We start from the raw sequence: 20,447 nt of genomic DNA on the forward strand, positions 1-20,447 counted from the left end.
GTAAACTGTAAAATTATCACTGAGAGATTACCGCTTTTTCTGCAGTCAGTGATTGACTTCTATGCAAAGTCATTTCTCAACTTGTGTTCCGTGCCATGTCATGCCTGTTGAGTGTTGATTTACTTCATATTAAGAAACTACTGCACTAAAACATTAATTCATAAATGTATATCATGTGATTTTATTTCTTTTTCTCAGTATAAATAACACGTACCCTTACTGTTCTACTCTTTGAATAAAATCACTTCATTCAAGCATTAGGGAGTGCAAAGGGTTATGAACGGGTGTTGATAATCATGAGGACCTGCCAAGTGGTATGATAGCATTGTTTTATACATGTCCTTGGCTAGGCCTCAGTTTCAAAATCAGTCTTTGGTCCTTGGCCTTGGCCTCGGAAGCAAGTCCTTGGTCCTTGGTCCTTGGCCTTGGAAGTCAATTCCTTGGCCTTGGCCTCGGCCTTGGGAGTCAAGTCCTTGGCCTTGGCCTTGGCCTTGGCCTCGGGTTGCCGGTCCTTGGACACATCCCTGCAGGTTTCTCCTACATTTAGTTGCAGTCCACCTCTTGGCTGGAATTCTGCATTACAACAGGAGAGCCGCCACTTTGATGTGACCTACAGTAGGCGATGCCTAGCTCCCACATTCCCACCAAATGATTCTAGAATGTTTTGATTTAGTTTTGAAGCACTGACAGTGGGGGAAAAAAATTATACTTCAGAAGATGTTATTGTGTGATTGGTTTCTGCACCGGAAACGCAAAATAATGTTTTGTTAGCTTTTGACATACTGGAGATGAGGCACCACACTCTGCCCCTTTCCCTCGGTAGAATCTGTCATTTCCGGTATGATATTTTAGCTGTGTAGGAATTTCACAGGCCGACAGAAAATATATACAGTAAAGCAAGATGAGATAGTACTGGAAATGTTACGAACCAACTAAAGGCACAAATGGTGCACTTTTAGTCCTATATAACTATATAAATGTGCACAGATCTTGTGGAGCAGACAACCGAGCAGAGCAATTTAGTGCTATTTTGGCAGGCTTTTTTTTTTTTCTAACTGAGAATTACATGATGACAATGGAGGAAGCCTTAATAAGTGTGGTGTCTCGAGCTTTGGGACACACAAGAGATGACATTCAATGATGTGTTTAGGGCGACACTGCTCCCTGTTTTGCCTGATATATACCTCAAAGCGGTCTTGGTGGAACGAGCTCATGAACGAGCTTACACTCCCAAGTTCATGCCGAGCCATTTGAAAAGGATGCACCCAATCCCATTTTTGCTGCTCGTCTCCTCCTCCTTAAAATGAGCGTAGCTGCGGCTTTCTTTTGAAGCAATGAAAGCTGCATCTTGTTCAGGTGCGGGCTACTTCTCATCTCAACTAGTGGCAAAAATCTCTATGCTTGCTTCCTGGTAGGCTGCTACGTCAGCACTTCCAAAAAGGGGCTGGCTGGCAACCAAGGCCGAATTATTTTGTTGTGTTGAAGACGTACAAGAATGTACGTCAAAAATATTTATTATTTAATAGATACTTTTTTACCTGTAATTTTAGGAGGAAAATTGATTGATCAATGAAACTCTCTTCACCTCCTCAAAATACTATAATGATGGCTCCTCATTATCTCTTACTTTTGGTTGATTTTTATGGGGTGGTGAACTGACATTGAATGAAATGAACCTTTGTTGTGAGGATGTTTATTTTATGCTCCGTCTGTCCTACACTCAAATAGAACGTTGCTGATAACGAGTTGCTATTCCTCGGCAGGTGCTGTCTGATATGACCATACTCCAGCGGAGGATCCCCCCTAGTTTCAGAGATCCTGCCAGTGCCCCATTGCGGAAACTCTCTGTAGACCTCATCAAAACATACAAGCACATCAATGAGGTATGACACCGGAAACAAAAAACTGTCCACATTCAATTTGGGGTTTGCTTGTTTCTATCTCTGGTTTATGTGACATGATTCAAATGGTATTCATGTGTTTATTTATTTATTTAGATATGTGGGTTGGGGAGGGACACGCGTCCAAACATACATGCATACAATGCATACAGCATTTCCCCTATTCTCGTCTCTTTTTTTTAATATTGATTTATTTTGTTTTGACTTGGGTTGTCATTAAACAAATGCTGACTCACAAAATGTTATTTAGTTACATTAAAATGATATCTAAACATTGTGACGATAAACAGATGTGCCGTAAGTCTTTAAGTTCATCCATGAGGTCAGTGGGTCGGGAAAAAAATGAGCACCGAACAACAACCATTTCAGAACCACGCCACGTTTTTTGTTAATGTAGTGCAGAAGGAGAAGATAAGTTTCATTTGACTTGCTTTGAGAGACTAAAGCTTTCTTTCTCCTCAGGTGTATTATACAAAAAAGAAGCGGCGAGCCCAGCAGGTCCCTCCTGAAGATAGCAGTACTAAGAAAGAGAGAAAGGTCTACAACGACGGCTATGATGACGACAATTATGATTACATCGTCAAAAATGGAGAAAAGTGGCTGGACCGCTATGAAATAGACTCGTTGATTGGGAAAGGCTCCTTTGGACAGGTGAGGGCTCAGGAAACATCTCTGTAAAAGCTCAAAATTTGTAGCTTGTAATGTCATGATGACCAGAGAAGAAGTTAGATGATAGAACGTTGCCGGAAATCTATCTATCATCCATCAATCAATCCGTCACCAGTCAACCTCAGGGCCGTCAACAAAGACAGGCATTTTACAGCTACACCTTAAGAGTTTCCATTTAACTAATGTGCTGTACATTTTTGGAGATTCCCCCATTCCTCTGCGATAGCATAGACTGTACAAAGTGATTCACTACATGTCAGGACAAAGTCCACACGTTCATTCCCAAAGTTTATTATAAACAGTTATTTGATAATCGAGTAGTATATCAAGCTGATTCCATTCCCATCTCATGTTTGCAATGTGTGCGCAGGTGGTGAAGGCCTATGACCACCATGAGCAGGAATGGGTCGCCATCAAGATCATCAAGAACAAAAAGGCATTTCTAAACCAGGCACAGATTGAACTTCGCCTGTTGGAGCTCATGAACAAGCATGATACCGAGATGAAATATTACATAGGTGGGTTGGAATGTACACTTAGTGATTAATGGGAACGCATGTGTGTAAGTTATGGGTTGTCAACTTGTGTGAATGTCTTTGCACCATTTGATACATGCTTACGATAATGCTAAATGTAAAAGGTCCAATTAGTACAACACTTGGTAATTGGAAAACAGGTAGGAAATGTAATTTTGTGAGGAAATAAAACTGCTTTGTCTGGCTACTTTAAGTGTTGAAACTTCAAGTGTCACTTGAAACTCGAAGGATATTCTGCACAGATGTCAAAACAGGAAATGTTATTCTGCATCTCCTTGACCTTATTCTCATGTCACTCAACGACATGTCCCCTTTCTGTTTTTGTGTGCGTGTGTCTGTTTCTGTTTGTAGTGCACCTGAAGCGTCACTTTATGTTTAGGAATCATCTTTGTTTGGTGTTTGAGCTGTTGAGCTACAATCTGTATGATCTGTTGAGGAACACCAACTTCAGAGGGGTGTCCCTTAACCTCACTCGGAAATTTGCACAGCAGCTTTGTACAGGTAGGTTATACAGTCGAACACACACATACGCATACACGTACACTCAAACACACACACACACACACACACACCAGGGCAGTGAGTGCACCAGTGTCTCTATCAGCCAACTGGCTTTTGTCCCGTTGTTGGGTCAGCCTAAAAATAGTGTCAACCCAAATGTCAGGCAAGGGACTCTAAAGTGAGCACCGCCCGGGTAATCCTAGAAGAACAAGTTAGTTACTGGTAATTAAAAGGGAGCATATGTTCTATATTCATATATTTCTTACAGTATGATGTGCCTTATTGCACCAGAATCATCCTCAGTTTGTGTGAATGAAGTCCTGTCCTACAGTCTGAATCTGGCTCTTTCCCCAGGAGACTTCCTGACAGACAAAAATGTTGTTGTCGTTTTGCGAAAGCAGGATGAGATGTTGATGCTCGTTGTCTAAATAGATTAAATAAGACTATCATGAAGACCGAAAAGAGCTCTGGATCACCACCATACAGTATCTATATCTTGCATTTGACTTTGTTCACTGAGAGATGAAAGTGTCCTGTCTTGTGACACCATCGTGATTTTTAAGCATGGTGAGAACATGCTCACCCCATACTGTTAGCTACTGATGCTATGGCTAATGTTTTCCGTCATTTAATACGTTAATAAGACTGAGAACTGTGATAAATTTGCTCATGATAATGGGATATGACATTTTTAAACCCGAATGTTTGCACAAGGCCTGGGTGATGATGATGTTTTTTTTTTTTTTTTACCAAAAAGGTTCTTTCAATATTTCAAAAGGTTGCAATGACGTTCATCAAACATTCACAAATGGTTTTAATGATGGCAAACATTTTGTCTTGTCTCCAAAAAAATATTTTAACATGTACATGTACATTTGATACAACGTTGAATGAACCCTGACAAACAAAACAAAACAAAAACATTCGCTAAGTGCGCAAACACTCGCAAACAGTTGCCCCTCGGTGAGATACGGGCTTTAGCTATTCGTTGACCAGTGTTGGCATATGAGAAGGTGCCACCAATTAACAATCAATTCTTTTGTGCACAGCATTATTATTCCTGGCCACTCCAGAACTGTCTATTATCCACTGCGACCTGAAACCAGAAAACATCCTGCTGTGTAATCCCAAGAGATCTGCCATCAAGATAGTCGACTTTGGATCGTCCTGCCAGCTCGGGCAGAGGGTGAGCACTAGTCATATAAAGCAAATGATTTCAACATTCCTGTCAAAAACTGTCAACAGCTTTTAAACATACTCTCAAAATGGCTTTTATCAAAACATTTATTGAAATACATTTGGCACGTTGAACTGATTCAACTCTTTTCTCACCCTCCCATCAGATCTATCAGTATATTCAGAGCAGGTTTTACCGCTCCCCTGAGGTTCTGTTGGGAATGCCATATGACCTGGCAATTGACATGTGGTCTCTAGGATGCATCTTGGTGGAGATGCACACAGGAGAACCTCTCTTCAGTGGCTCTAATGAGGTTAATTTTCAATGTACACCATTACTACAACCTTTTTTTTTTATCCCACTCCTCTGAGCTGTAGTATAATCGCCATCCTCAAAATGTTTCTCAGATGTAAAATTGTGTGTCGCTTTGTTTAGGTTGACCAGATGAACAAAATTGTTGAAGTGTTGGGGGTCCCTCCCAGCCACATGTTAGATGCAGCTCCTAAAGCCAGAAAGTATTTTGACAAGCTGTCAGATGGGCTGTGGACAGTGAAGAAGAACAAGGATATCAAGAAGGTATCACATTTCAGATTCATTCGCACTTTTCACCTTTAAAAAAAAAAAAAACGGTGTAACACAACATTATCACAGTTACTCCAGTTGAAGTCTTTTAATTTTATTCGACTTTTTTTTTTTTTTTTTTTAATCTGTGGGGCGAAATGCACTGTCTGCTGAACAAACAAAGCATACAAGCAAAACCACAATATCTCTGCTGATGGGACAGCACAACAGTTCTCAACCCTCAAATGAATTATCAGGGTTCAGCAATTTGCTTTAAGACTTTTCAATTTCCGCTTACGCCTCCCCCCACCAGGAAGAAAACATTTCGTAGCGCCCCCCAAACCACCACTCTTACTATAAATAGTATTGTTTTTGTATAATATTGTTACAAGTGGACTTCGATCCTTAAGATAAAAAGAAAAATGAAAACAAAGCAATATAATAAATAAAATGTCATAGTGAACGCTTAAAAGACCAAGTCAATGCGTTAAGTGAACTATAATTGACATAGATAAATTAACTAGCTTTCATATTAATTCTTGTTTCATTTGCCTTGATTTGATCATGTGCCTAGCCCAAGGATGGTCGGCTCCAGTCCCCAAGGGCTACTATCCAGCATGTTTTAGGTGTTTCCCTCCTCCTACACACCTAATTCAAATCATCACCTCATCACTAAGCTCTGCAGAAGCGTAGTAATGATACTGCTCATTTGAATCAGGTTTGTTGGAGGAGGGAAACACCTAAAACATGCAGGACGGTTGCTCTCGAGGGCCAAAGTTGTCCATCACTTGACCGACCCAAAAATGTATGCATCATAACTATGAGATTGTTTATTGTAATACAGGTGAATTTATTGTTTGTTTGTTTAAGAAATACATTGGAAGAGGCCCTTGAAAAAAATAAGCCTGTGTTAAAGTGCAAACGCAATATTATTAGGATACAAATTAGTTTTATTTTTCAAAATCTCTCAGCCCAACATTACTCATTGCGTAGGCTGAATAAAATAATGTAATATGCGTCTAGGTCTGAATGTTGAACTCATTTCAGCCTGCATTCGCTCAAATGATTGGAAACTCATTGACCCGACTTCAAAATTTCTGTCATTTAAGAAGCATTTTTTCTAATGCTGCTGCGATTGGCCCCTCGACCAGTTCAGGGTGTATCTCGCCTGTTACCCGAAGACAGGCTCCAGAACGCCTCCTACCTTCGTGAGGAGATGCGGTTCAGCGAATGGATGGATGGATTTTACTAATGCATTTATACCCCTTTTCACTTGCATCTTCTCTAATGATATAATTATTTGTGTGTGTGTGCGTGTGTGACTTTAGGAGTACAAGCCCCCGGCCACTCGACGTCTTCATGAGATTTTGGGTGTGGAGACTGGTGGTCCAGGGGGGCGGAGAGCAGGGGAACCTGGCCATGCCCCCTGTGATTACCTGAAATTTAAAGGTAAATCTTGAGCAATTATCAAGTGTAAGTGGCATGAAGTTTAGGAGGTTCGATAAACTTAAAAGACTACCGTACCTGCTTACCATTTGTTTTGTTCTTCAGATACATTTCCATCAATTACTTTCTCATTTAAATGTAGCCGGTGGACAAGTTGGTTCCTTTGTCATCTGGTTTAAAGTTGCTGTACTTCTGCAGCGAAAGGTCTCGGTGATCTCAAATGTGGATGGCATGAATTTTGATTCCACAAGCCTTGAGCAGCGAGCCACTGGTTCAGAACTATTATTGGTGTGATTATATCTTAGAGCCCCGGTCACTGCCAAGAAATAAATTTAGAATGACATAGAGAGACTAATACCGTGATGCACCAGAGGGTTCGAATGACTAGAAATTGGCACAAATCGCTGCGCAATAAATAGATGCAATCAGATAGTGTCGTTTGAACTACTTTGTAATTCAACTTCAAGTTTATAAGCTTCCCATTTATTTATATTGGGAAGAATTCCACAGTCATAATGTTAGCGGTGCGATACTGCACTGTGTATGTACATCTGTAAAGGGCTTTGATTTGTACTCTTTTCTGGTTTGGCTCCTCGTGTGCTCATTGCTTTCACCTTTGAGTGATCTCAAAAGTCCAGTCCATCCTACAATTTGCTCCAGTAACACCAGAGGGCACTGTTTGAAAAGCTCTTTGTCATCCATTGTCCTCTGTCTCAGTGAGTACCAAACAATTATCAGAGGTGCCAAGGGAATGGATCAGAGTTCATTTATTTGTCTGAAAATTATTGTTTTATTCATGACAAATTCATCTTTAAACATCTGTGAATGCCAGTAATGTACAATGATAGGTAGAGGAATTAAATGCTTTTCCATTAGAGGGCAGAAAGTACAATTAAGCCGTTGCCATTCATCTAACAGAAAGCCATAATGGCTTCAAGCAAGTGTATCCGTTTTATGTTCAAATAAACGCATCAGGATTTGGCCTTTTCTGTAATTCTGCAAACTAAAAAGTTATATTTTTAACCACCCGTCCTTGCACTGAAGTACTACCCATTCTTCGACTACAAACAATGGCGGTAATGCCAATGATAATGACAATAATAATCATGGCAATCAGGAAAAGCATAGCTGCAAATAATTGAATGCTGTGACCGAACTGTTTTGAGGTGTAAAACCTTGCATAATGAGTATATTCCGAATCATAAACGAGATGCTTTTTCAACTCTGGATTTTTCGTCATGGCAACAGTAAAGGAAACGATGACGCACGACTGCACACTACACACTTTTAACAAATGGGTGTCAATGTCATATGGTATTGCAGATTTATATAGTATTTTCTTGAGTATATTATTTGACACACTGGGATAAGTAAGAACTTAGGGACCAGGTGTCCTCTTTTCGAACCATAACTAGACCATTTTTTTATATTGTAACCTCCTTCAAGGAGATGCATTTGGGCAACAGATTTCAGGATCACTTTAAATCTTTCAGGGACAGCGGTGACTACAGTGGACATCTTATCATGTCACCAGGTTACAGGGTGCATGTAAGGGTTAACAGAACAACACATGCCTTTTCAAAGGCTCTTGATCATTCTCAAAGGGTGGTGGGTGGTCCTAAAGGTAATGCGGGGGAAACAGGGAGGGAGTTAGGATGGAAAACCAAGTGTTGCTCTTCTAAGTTGGAGGCTGTTGCGTTCAGATTTATTGTGCATCTGCCCTTTGTCAATCTTGCTCAGCGATGTCACAGCTTTTCTGTCTTCGGTGGAGAGGTTAGAAGTGGGGGGTCTGGACATGAGAAGCTTCCAACACTTTTTACCTTAATTGTTCCCCTTTCTATTATTCTTACTATTAGCTCTTTATTCCCAAACACTTTTTTAAATTGTAGCATTCAGCATGCTTTCATTGTATCTTCCTCCAGACCTGATCCTGCGTATGCTGGACTATGACCCCAAAAGCCGCATCACGCCATTCTACGCCCTGCAGCACAACTTCTTCAAGAAGACGACAGATGAAGGAACGAACACTAGTTCATCAACATCCACCTCTCCTGCCATGGACCACTCCCATTCGACCTCCACCACGAGCTCGGTTTCTAGCTCTGGTAAACATGCTGGTCCACATTCTACTCCACACGCTTCACAAATGTTATTCATCACGTCTGCTCATCGTGGCAAATCGCAACATCATAATATGTTGCAACCCAACATGCACTTGAGATGATATGAACAGTTTAGTGATGCGCGTTTTATATGAGACAAATCTTTTTATTTAATCCTTCACATTCCAAAATCAAATGTGAAGGGAGACGCATTCACACAAAACAAGACACCTCGTGGTGCAGTAAATATGGCCCCGTGTGTATGGGCTGAAAGATGTCTACTAAAGATGATGTTTTGTCGTTGACATGGATCACTCACTGAATTACTATCGCCACAAATGTCCACTTTATCATTTGTTTCAAGTGGGATTAAACTGAAGTCAAAGATTAAATTAATACTGTTACTCTTCACAACTTTGTAGCTGTATCATTTGTGGTCTATCCCACAACCATCCGACCTGCCCAACATGCCCCCACTCCCTCCTACACACACGCAGCACATATTCGGCTTTTGCTGACGTGTAGATCGGATGAGCACACCCTAAGCGTCCATTCTGCTGGTGTATCGGAAAGACATCATATTTATGTTTATCTGTATACAAAAGAGAGGTTGGATGTTAAAAAAAATAAATAAATACAATAAAAATGGAAATCTACTGTTCACATTACATGAAAAAAAAAATCATGTCACATATGAGCAAAAGAATTTGATTTCACCTGCAGTGTGAACATAGCCATAGAGTTTTCATTTAACTGACCCTGAATGTTTTGGAATGTGGGAGGAAGTTGGAGTGCCTGCAGAAAAGCTACACAATCATGGGGAGAACATGCAAACTCCGCAAAAAGGTCAGGATTCAAACCCAGAATCTCTCGACTGGGAAGCACACGTGCTCGGCACCGTCACCGCACCGCTGCACAACAGTAGACATAAAAAGCGGAATCAAATTTCCTTCCCCTGAAAGCTGCTCTTCTATTTCCAGGTGGCTCCAGTGGTTCCTCCAATGACAACCGCAACTATCGCTATAGTAACCGATATTACAACTCTGCTGTGACACATTCAGACTATGAGATGACCAGCCCTCAGGTACGCACACAATAGCATCACTGTAGGCTTAACATGGATCATGGTGGGTGTGGGATCAGTCAGAAAAGCTTACCAAAGCCATAATTGAAACATACACTGTACATAGTGTATCTGTTGAATGTTTGTGTCTTTGCTTACTTGCAAGTAGGCCTACAAACATCGATAGTTGATATTGTATTTTTTATCATGTTTTGTGATGTACTGCATCTAGGTGAAAACTGCACGATGCAATTAGGAACTCTCCGAATCCAAGCTTTTGTAAAAGCAACCGACCCAATCGTTAAAATAAAATGTTTCCTTTGATAGTGTACAGGTGTACTTCATGCTGTGTGAAAAGAGTATCCAGTGATATTTATGCCAGCTAGCTGGATATTCAAAATGTTGCCCCCCTGTGTGTCTCACCCTTGTGTTTGCACCATTGTACCTGTCAGGCTCCATCCCAGCAGCAGATGAGGATGTGGCCAGGCAGTGATGGTGGAGGTGGGGGTCAGGACCCAGCATACACCCAGTTGCTGCTCCACAAGCCGGCCGCCTCCCAACAACACCAGCGCCACTTCCTGGACCAGCCCCATCATCCCCACCCGACCTACTCCCACCACGGGAACGGCGGGCGTGGCCTGCGACAAGGCGGACAGACGGGCATTGGCGGCGGGGGAGGCCAACAGGGATCCTCGCCCCAGATGAGTGACAGCATGGATGTGGGCGTGTCCCTAGGGCTGCATCACCTGGGGGCGGTGTCTTCCATGGAGGCGTCTCAATTTGGCTCTGCCTCCCTACCACTCGCTCTGCCAATCGGACTGTCTGCCTTCCGGACTCGGACGGCCCCCACCGCCCCTGGGCCGCAAGCCCCGCCCCCTGAGGACTACTACCCTGCCTCCAACAACAATAACCCCGCTGCAGGGGGCAGAGGGCGGCCGGACTCAGACGAGGGGCCAGCCAACTCTTGATAAAACCTGAACCATGCCCTAAAGCCATACAATTTTAACTACAACTACGACAACTACACACATACAGCCAGAGTTCAGAGACAAAGACGTGAACTTTGTGCTGAAGGAGACAGTCTGTACTGCATGAGAGGAGGAGGATGCTGGGAAAACTCTCCTTTTTATCCTGTTTTACTTTTTGTCTTTTGTTGCGACTGTCATTTGAAAAGGAAAGATGGTGACAAGTTTGTTTTTATTAATATTATTATTGTTGTTTAATATTATTTGATTTTTTTTTTCTTCTGTGGTTTGAGGAGTTGTGTGTTCTATTGGTTGTTTGAGCCTGGAGAGGAGGCGGAGGAGGGTGAAGAGGAGGGCCCTTGTTTTCCTATTTCACTGCATTTGGATGCAGAAAGTGGAAGGAGAGCACACTTTTCATGTTTACAAATTGCAGCATTGGTATGTTCTCATTTACGGCACAGACACAGGCAGACACACATATGTACCTCCTTTCAACAGGAGAAACGTCGACCTGTGTGATTCAGGACTCTTAGATTTTCTCTCCTGTGGGTTATGTTTTTTGTTTGTTTTTTTTTTTGTTTTTTTGAAGGGGGCCGGGGGGTTGTCCTCCCTCTGTCACTCTCAGCCCGGTTGTGACAGGTGTTATAGAGAGGGAGAGAGGCAGGTGGAGGGAAGAGAAGGTGACAGGACACTGATGCCTTCCTGGCATTCACAGGGATCTTCTCCTCATCCTCTCGTCTTCCTCTCCTCCTGTTGTTTCTTCTCCAGACAGCTCCTCCTCTCTGTGCTGCTAATCACCATGACAACTGGTCCGGATTGCTGCTAAAGATCCAACACAGATCAATAAAGAAATAAAAAGAATAGAAACAGAAAGTTAAAAAAACAACAAAAACTTTTTAACCCTTCTGCTTAAGAGAAAAGGATAAAGTAAGAACCACTGCATCTCAATGTATTTATTACTATTTAACAAGAAAAAACAAACTGAAAGTAACCTTTTTTCTGCTCTTCTTTGTTTGGTTGCCTTCTTTCTGCAGGTGAACTCTGATTGGCTATTGTAACAGTGACAGTAACTGGTGACATGGGAATGTCATTGGTTGTGGGGGCTGGGTGGTGGGGAGGGTTTGGGGCAAAATAAAGTTGGATATATAATAAGAATAAAGAGTATACTTTTGCACACCAAAGTCAAACAAACATCAGCTCTCCGCTTTTATTCCTACTAACCTGATTCATGACCTTACATTTTGTTAGTACAAGCACAAAGCCTGTCTGCACGTCTATATACGTGCCTTCATATCGGGGAGGGGGGGGGGAGTTTATTTTATGAGCAGTAGTCAAGTAAATATACAGACCTCCAGCAGCAAATGCATATTTTCCACTGCACACGACGGCCAGAATATGATGTGGTCAATGGTCATCAACTGCGATTGCCAGATAAGAGGCATGGAGGTGAACCGTTAACCAGGATTGCTAAGGCCTCATCACTGACAGTAGTGAGAAATGAAGCCACCGGTGGCCATCTTGCGTTGTCACTGTCAAAGCACGCCTAACTTGAATACATTGATTTCTCCGCGATACTTTCATGTGATTTTCTGTCTCAACGGCAAGAATTCCACCGGGTGTGCCATATGGTTATACCCATAAGGCTGGGAGAAGCTCTAAATTCACATTTCATCTGTGAAAATGAAATTACTGTAGACATTTTTTCTCATATCTCAGAGTCCTCCTCTAAGATTCATCATGTTATAAGAACCATGAACAATGAAGCGAAAAGTTCATCAAGAAAGAAATTGCAGTGAAATGTTTACCGAACTTCTATAAGTCTCAGTTCGCGATGCTCAGATAATATACTATGAATGGTCGGTGCAAATTGAAGTTTGTTCTTTGAGAGACTCTTATCACTCCATCCTACCATAGTGCACCCATAACAGTGTTTTCAGTGGAATAACAGAAGTTACCTGTTACAGTGGCAATGTGAGATCACTGCCCTCTGGCTTCAGCAGAGAGAGCACAGACTTATACATGAATGGACTATAAATTGGCCCCTCAGCGCTGATGCCAGAATGTCGCCATTTTACGTTGCCACTGTTACTGACAATTTTTTCCGCTGGAAACACTGTTGTCAGTGTATCTTTTACGCTAGGATTCCTGTATGGAGTAAAGGGAACCTCTCAAACCACCAATGTCATTGTTTGCATCAACCATTCAGAATATATTATATCAGTTTTGTGAATTAGGACATTTTTTTTTTCCTTCTGGGCTTTGCTTTCATTTCATTGTTGATGAATCTGACAATGGCAGCATGGTGGAAAAAAATGGTTAGCACATCCGCTTCACAGTGCAGAATTCGTCAGTTCGAATCCAGCCTACTTGTGTCGAGTTTGCAAGTTCTCCTTATGCCTCTTGGGGTTTTTTTTGGGTACTCCGGTTTCCTCCCACATTTCAAAAACATAGGTTTATTAGTAGGTGTATTGAACGCTCTGAATTCTCCTTGGCTATGGCTTTTGTTTATTCATTTTTAGACTATGTTTACAATTTCCTGCAACTAGTCAGGAGTTGTAAACAAGCCATTTGTTTCACGTATTTGTTGAAGAATTGATAGGCGGTTTAACAATTTTGAAGTAGCTTGTGAAACACAAGTAATTTGCAAAATGATTAGGGCCCCACAAAAATAAAAGGTTACCATGAGGTAGGTATTAATAAAAATAGGCAAAACTAATCTAAAAATTAGGTTGGGGTGACAATTGAGTAATGTCAAGAGTTTAAACTTTATGAATTGTTTTTAAAGTAAGATAGAATAAGGCAAGGGCGGCCCGCTAATCCTCACAAGGGTCGCAGGGGTGCTGGAGCCTATCCCAGCTGTCTTTGGGAAGTAGGTGGGGGGGACACCCTGAACCGGTTGCCAGCCAATCGCAGGGCACACAGAGACGAACAACCAGCGGGCTGTGTAAAGTAAAATATTTACATAGACAGTAATAGAGGCAACGCAAGATGACTTCCCTCTGTCGTCACCCACGAGATCCGACTGGCAGTCCAGGTTATTGATAGAAGGGCGTTCATGAGCTGAGCCGTGGTGTACTGTATATTTGGAAAAAAAAAGATTAAATAATTTCCACACATCACATTCTAACAAGATATGGGATTTATTAGAGCCAACAGTTCTACAGAATATGAATATTTTCGTTCGTTTTTTTTTTTCCCAGGAATTATTGTTGTAGTTATCACAGCCCGCCATTGAGTGGCGACATATTTTACTGTTTTAGAGTACAACACGAATGAAAGCGAGGAAGAAGGATTTAAGACGTTAGCTCGACAACAGACCAGGCACGGTGGAGATTCCGTTTCCGGTGGCCGGACATAATAAATGGTAACACCGTCGTGAGAGTCGGAGGAATTTTTTCTTTTTTTCCCCCTGCTCAGTCGAGAAACGACGGGAAGTACAGTACAATGTATGGTTGGGTTCTCAAACTTGTGGAGGACAAGCTAACCGTCTGACAGGTAATTTATTATTATTATTATTATTGTTATTATTATTATTATTATTATAAACGTAAGTCCATCCATCCGTTTTTTGTACTGCCTTGACAGTTTATACAAGTTTAACTTGTTCTCTCGTAGTATAGTTTTAACATTCATTTATCTGCAAATGTACCCTCTTTTTAAATAACTTGCACTGACGATTGAAACAAGCTGCGCGTGTTCCATAAAACACGACATGCTGAAATTCCAGCTTAACATGAGATAGAACAAGTCATATTTCAGCCCCATTTTTCGTGAGTTATTTTGGTAACAGTTGAGATCTTAAGTTAAAGGGACATATTGCTGAGAACATTCTCAGTGACAGTCAAACAATTTTCATCAGTGAAATTTTCTGCACGTTTTGCGTTGTATGTGGCAAAATGTGCAGCCGGGTGACAGACTGAGACGTCTGATAAACCAACGGTTTCATATTCTTATCAGTCTCGTCGCACCCTTCCATAGTTGCTCACCGCGTTACAAGACGGCCATGTGTCTCTGATGTTTGGTTAAAAGTGTTGTCATTATTTCTCATTTGTGTTCAGCCAATGAGGACTGTTGCGGTCCTGGGAGGGGGCATCGGGGGATTGGCAGCATCTTACTATCTTTGCAAAAGCCCCCAGGTTGCTAAGGTAGCACACAAATCCATTTCCCGAATTGCTATGCTTCTCCATTTGCCGACTTCCTTCAAACGTTAGCAGCGTTTGTGGTTTTCTTCCCAAGGTCATTTTACTGGAGTCCAGCAATCGTTTTGGAGGTTGGCTGTGGTCCACCAGGAGGTCTGATGGAGGGGTATTTGAACATGGGCCCAGAGGGATTCGACCTGCTGGGGCAGTGGGGCGAAATACCCTTAATATGGTAAGCCTAAATGTAGTCATTACGTGTGTGTGTGTGTGTGTGTGTGTGTGTGTGTGTGTGTGTGTGTGTGTGTGTGTGTGTGTTTTGTTTTGTTTTGTTTTTTTACTTTTATAAGAAGAAGAAAATAACATTTGACTATTTAAATGCAATGATGAATCTTTTGGAATTGGTCATTTCAGTCTCTTGAAAGCTGAACTATTTGCAGATGAAGTAGAACCCAGAGGTGCATTGTAAAGGGAAACCAAGTGCCATTGGAGAAAAATGACAAATCCAATGACAGGGCACTGTTGCCCATTTCTCAAAGTAGTGTGTGTTTGTATAGGTGGAGGACCTTGGTCTTTCAGGAGAGATACTGCCCGTCACCTACAGTCATGATGCATCTAAGAACAGATATTTGTATGTCAACAAACAACTTCATAAGATGCCTTCAGGAATAAGGTAAAAGACTGCTTTCAACAAAAGGTTCACATTTGTAAGGCACACAGCAAAATGCATTTCAATGAAAAGGTCAAATCACATTTCATAAAAGTATAGCAAACTCGCCTGCATATTTTACATGTACAATGGATATAAAACGTCTATACACTCCTGTTGAGACAAACAACAGAGATACCCCAGAAAACCCATAGAATGACTGGCGTTACGAACCCAGTGTGGCAGATGTGCCAGCCAATTATGCCACCATTGTGCCGGCTCAAACTGCTTCACCTTTCCCTCGAATGTCTTTGAAATTGTGACAAATGGATCTCAGCTTTTGCCTGTGCTACCAGACACAAAATACACTGCCCTCCTGGTTAAGATCTGTTCTTTAGTTTCTAATAAATCAATGTTTTTCTCGATAATACAGGACAAAAATTCACCAAAACAAAACATGACAAAAGGGGACATCTACTGCTTTTTATTGTTATTACCCCGTTTTTATAAAGTGCGATATTACAGAAGGCTATTTTTCGCAAAGCACCACTTTATGTACCATATGATGCATATGTACCAAAAGATGCTAACCACTAATCCACAGTGCTGGTCATCATTTTTTTTCCCGATGTATTATTGCTATATTATAATGATACTACATTAATAGAAATAAGGCTTTTGCGCTACTACAAAATGTCAGCATCCAATGCATTACACCTAATATAATCACTCCCATTCTCCTTTCTGTTATCTTGCTCTTTCTCAGTGGACTTCTCCGAACAGTGCCTCCTTTCTCACGCCCCCTGCTGTTCAGCATCGCCACTGAGATATTTGTCAAGAAAAGCAAAGAGGAGGACGAATCCATCCATTCGTTTGTGTCTCGAAGGCTTGGAAAAGAGGTGAGGATAAAGGAAGACTTCATCCAACTTATTCCTATGCCCCATGAGCGCTTGGGGGGATTATGGGAGCGACTTCCAGTTTGAATTAGAACCGGTGACATTCTAACTCTGTGTGTGCGTGTGTGTGTGCGTGTGGCGGTGCCAGCTTGCAGACATTGCCGTGGACAGTCTGTGTCGGGGGGTGTTTGCAGGGGATTGCCGCAAGTTGAGTGTGCGGTCCTGTTTTCCCGTTCTCTACAATGCAGAACAGCGCAGAGGTTCCCTGACGCTCGGCATGCTGCTGGGCTCTGGTATCGCCCCACTTTCAAATGTCTTTTTCATGCACATGTGTAGGAAATTGGATGTTCAAGTTTTATTGATGTAAACCTGCAGGCCCTTCCCAAGTGGTTCCTCCTGGTCCCCTGAGCCAAAGATCTGTTAAAGAGTCGTGGGCCCAGTGGTCCCTCAGAAGGGGGTTGGAGGAACTCCCAGAGTCCATCACTGACTTTCTTCAAAGGAGCAGGAGGGTGCAGCTACACAGAGAGACACCTATAAAATGCATCAGTTATTCAGCTTCAGGTTGGACGGTGAGTGAAGAGACATATTTGCTGTTGTTTCCTGGCTTCCTTGCACTTTACTGTATTGAGTATGTACAACCCCCAATTCAAATGGAGTTGTGACATGGTTTCAAATCTAAATTAAAAAAAGAAAAGAATGTTTCCCAAATCCTTTTCAAGATATATTCAAGTAAACACACTACAACCACAAAGATTTAATGTTCAAACTGTTAAACTTTGTTTTGTTTCTTTTTTTTTTGTTGCAAGTATTCAGTCATTTTGAATTTGATGCCTATAACACAAGCTGATGGTGTTTCCGGGCGTTGTTGATAAAATGGCTTTTGCTTTGCTTGCTCGAGTTTTAGCTTGCATTTGGAACTCGAGCGACAAATATATATTTATTGAAAATATCTTTTCCACATCGAATCTGGTTTTCAATGCAATGCCAGCTGAGAGTTCGAAGGTAACAAACATTCAATGCTGGTTTTCGGCCCTCCATGCTTATATTCAGGGATTTCGCCAGATTCTCTCTCACAATGTGTGTTTGTGTTCAGATCCATTTGGAGGATGGAACCATAACAGCTGACCACATCATCTCTGCTTTGCCCGCTAAAGGTCAGGCAGGACTTCAATGATGTCCCAACATATCATTTTACCACCCCAATGCCAAGGAAGTGTTGCTGTGTAAAAAAATCTAACTAAAAACTGTAAACTGAAAAAAAAAACCCTCACCCTGATACAGAATAACCCTACACCTTACAAAAATCATTTTTAATATAAAAATCAAAATGCGTGTGCGTGCGTGCGTGCGTGTGTGTGTGTGTGGTGCCCTCAGTACTCTCCTCTGTCCTGCCGTCCTCCTGTCAGCCGCTCATCCAGAAGCTGCAGGACATCTCCTGTGTCACTGTCGCTGTCGTAAATCTGCAGTATGAGGGCTCTGTACTTCCTGTGACAGTGAGTACGGCATTAACGCACACGTCAACGTGCACTCACACAGTTAAGCGACAAGCATGCGTGTTGGTCCCTCGTCAGGGATTTGGACACTTGGTTCCATCATCAGAGGATCAAGGTTTACTGGGTGTGGTCTACGACTCTGTCCCCTTCCCTCAACACAACAGATCTGAAGGACTCACAACGAGACTGACGGTAACACTATTACTACTGTATTGTGACCGTTACATTTTCTCTCAAGGCAACTACAATTTCCACAAAAGCATGTTTCTGCATTTTGTCCATCTGGTTATTCGAAATTTCATATGTTGGGGCAATTGTCCTCCAATTCTGGATTGAGCCATATAACCAACTGGCATTTCTATTGCATCTGCCTTCTTATCTCCGATGTACAGAAATAAGTTATGGAGAGCACAATGTGCTCCGTCGCTGTTATTGGAAGTAGCTTTTCTTTCGAGTTTGACCGCTTTGGTTTGAGTCCATCTTTGTGGTCGTGGGTGTTATCTAGGTGATGATGGGAGGCGCCTGGTTCCAAGAAGTCTTTGGCTCCCCAGATGCAGTAACAGAGGAGCAGCTTTTAGAGCGAGCCACAGAGGCAGTGCGACTTCACCTGGGAGTCACCTCGGCGCCCAGCTGGAGTTGGGTTGCTCTGCATAAGGTATGAGCAAGTGCTGTGTAGTGGTACCTTTACTCAATGAGTGTGCCTCAACTTACAAGTTTTTGAAATTATGTTCTATTCTTTTTTTTTTCGGTTTTGTATGTCTTTCTATATTCGGCCTACATAATTGTTACATATCAATGTTCATGTATGTCTCTTATCAGGATTGTATACCTCAGTATTATGAGGGGCACTTCCGTAGAGTTGGTACGTATGAACTCACTCGGGATTATGCTCCACTTTGCTCTGTAGTATTTTTATGTGGATGCGTTGTCATTTTAGAGAGCATGCGCAGCTTCATAAAGAACAACAGCCTTCCACTTTCACTGACCGGCTCTTCCTATGATGGCGTGGCCGTCAATGATGTCATCTATAGTGCAAGGACAGCTGTAGAAGAATTATTGGGAAATGGAATTTAATGGTGAGGCAACAACTTGACCTTGTAATATATTTCTTAACTGTACAACAGTGTTGGGAAGGGTATTTTATATTTTATAAGAGTATTTTGTCATATCTGGAGATTATACACAAATTAATTTACAATGCATCTCTGAAGACCTCCCAATCTTGGATGCAGGTGAACAGGCGCTTTGGGAGTGAGTAGCGGCTCATTTGCATGAGAAAGCTGCTTTCAAACAGGTGTAAAGGAAGTGAAAAGTGCGCTGCAATTCTTGAGCCTTGCGGTAGATTCATCAAAGCGTGTAACAGATGTGATTAGACACCTGGGAGCTCTTGTGATGGGGTGCAAAAATTACGTCTCCTTTTTGAGCATCTTCAAGGTTGCGACTTTCTCAAGAAAATGAGTTAAGTGAAGCAAAGTCATCACTTCTGAAGAGAAGTGGACGAATACTGCATTTTCTGACCTCAGCTTTGAATAAAGTTATGAATGTACAACTTGGATTAGATTGTGTGCTGAGCAAAAAAGTGAGAGCGGTCGAGAATTCAGGAGAAAAGGAACACAGCCGTCATAAAGATTTGACTTTATTTAAAAAGGGAAGGGGGGCGGGGGAGAAAATGCATCATAGTCCATTTGCGGCAAGATGTCAGTGGTGTATGCAAGGCTATCTATCTCAGGCCCAGCTTCTTCTTCTCTCTCTGCTTTTTTCGTACAACCTCCATGTTGCGGTCCTTCCACATGCTTTTTCTCAGTTTGATGGGACGGCTGCCGACATACTTTCCTGCAGTGAGGGGAAGACACATTTCAATTGAACACGCAAGATGGAGTCCCAAATTTGGGTTTTATGTAAGGATGTCCCAATCACATATTTTTGCACTCAAGTCAGAGTCATTTGATATGAAGTATTTGCCAGTACAGAGTCCCTATCCGATACCTCTGCAATGCAATGAAGAAGACCACATCCAAATTGTTCATTTGCTTGTGTAGTTGAATGTGTGTCATAAGCCCTGTTCACACGGCAAGATTTACTCCGACGCTGCACCGACTCTACGCCAGTGGAGCGTTCACACGTGCAAATTTACTTCGACGTAGCGCCGCTCAACAGCCTAGTGCGCATTAAATTTGATCCACCTCAGGGAGGTGGTTTAAAAATTTCCTCCGAAGCAAATGCTCGTTTGCGAAGCAGCACCGAAGCAAATGTGCGCATGTGAACGCAACTGGCGTAAATTTGCTCAAGAGCAAATGCTCGCTTGCCGGGGAGTGGCCTCGCTACGCGCTGGAAGAGTCCATACGGGTACTT

The 20,447-nt window shown here is 42.1% G+C and overlaps 3 protein-coding genes across 5 annotated transcripts in view; 2 read left to right on the forward strand and 1 right to left on the reverse strand.

Moving 5' to 3' along the window:
- Positions 1-12,102, forward strand: part of dyrk1b (dual-specificity tyrosine-(Y)-phosphorylation regulated kinase 1B) — a 52,448-nt gene extending 40,346 nt beyond the window's left edge. For both annotated transcript variants that reach the window (XM_019879954.1, XM_019879953.1), the window contains exons 3-13: positions 1,764-1,883; positions 2,364-2,552; positions 2,941-3,088; positions 3,458-3,607; positions 4,657-4,793; positions 4,951-5,097; positions 5,220-5,360; positions 6,674-6,794; positions 8,714-8,896; positions 9,874-9,977; positions 10,409-12,102. In XM_019879954.1, coding sequence (XP_019735513.1) covers positions 1,764-1,883; positions 2,364-2,552; positions 2,941-3,088; positions 3,458-3,607; positions 4,657-4,793; positions 4,951-5,097; positions 5,220-5,360; positions 6,674-6,794; positions 8,714-8,896; positions 9,874-9,977; positions 10,409-10,924 — 1,956 coding nt within the window. In that variant the 3' untranslated portion in view covers positions 10,925-12,102. The remainder of the gene's footprint in view (positions 1-1,763; positions 1,884-2,363; positions 2,553-2,940; positions 3,089-3,457; positions 3,608-4,656; positions 4,794-4,950; positions 5,098-5,219; positions 5,361-6,673; positions 6,795-8,713; positions 8,897-9,873; positions 9,978-10,408) is intronic.
- Positions 12,103-14,256: 2,154 nt separating this feature from the next.
- ppox (protoporphyrinogen oxidase) lies at positions 14,257-20,104 on the forward strand. 2 transcript variants are annotated; one of them, XM_019879960.1, is made up of 14 exons: positions 14,257-14,416; positions 14,980-15,066; positions 15,158-15,292; positions 15,615-15,730; positions 16,473-16,605; positions 16,751-16,895; positions 16,978-17,171; positions 17,696-17,756; positions 17,977-18,095; positions 18,174-18,287; positions 18,601-18,750; positions 18,915-18,957; positions 19,033-19,171; positions 19,900-20,104. In XM_019879960.1, exons 2-13 carry the CDS (start codon positions 14,983-14,985, stop codon positions 19,167-19,169), a joined length of 1,431 nt encoding a protein of 476 aa, XP_019735519.1. In that variant the 5' UTR covers positions 14,257-14,416; positions 14,980-14,982; the 3' UTR covers positions 19,170-19,171; positions 19,900-20,104. The 2 variants fall into 2 exon arrangements, with proteins under 2 accessions (XP_019735519.1, XP_019735518.1); XM_019879959.1 differs by lacking the exon at positions 19,900-20,104 and having other exon boundaries at positions 14,258-14,416; positions 19,033-19,666.
- rbm42 (RNA binding motif protein 42) overlaps positions 19,716-20,447 on the reverse strand; it is an 8,399-nt gene continuing 7,667 nt past the window's right edge. Inside the window, exon 12 of the mRNA XM_019879961.1 lies at positions 19,716-19,928. Within this exon, the coding sequence (XP_019735520.1) occupies positions 19,816-19,928 (113 nt within the window). The 3' untranslated portion in view covers positions 19,716-19,815. The remainder of the gene's footprint in view (positions 19,929-20,447) is intronic.

Source organism: Hippocampus comes, unplaced genomic scaffold (assembly GCF_001891065.2).
Source record: "Hippocampus comes isolate QL1 unplaced genomic scaffold, H_comes_QL1_v1.1 scaffold135, whole genome shotgun sequence".
Lineage (NCBI taxonomy): Eukaryota > Metazoa > Chordata > Actinopteri > Syngnathiformes > Syngnathidae > Hippocampus > Hippocampus comes.

What these genes read in the sequence shown, in the direction of transcription:
- ppox (XM_019879960.1), top strand. Translation starts at nt 14,983, where the DNA reads ATGAGGACTGTTGCGGTCCTGGGAGGGGGCATCGGGGGATTGGCAGCA. An exon ending in GGCGAAATACCCTTAATATG is followed by an intron (nt 15,293 to 15,614) that starts GTAAGCCTAAAT and finishes GTGTTTGTATAG; the next exon opens with GTGGAGGACCTTGGTCTTTC. An exon ending in GACTCACAACGAGACTGACG is followed by an intron (nt 18,288 to 18,600) that starts GTAACACTATTA and finishes GGTGTTATCTAG; the next exon opens with GTGATGATGGGAGGCGCCTG.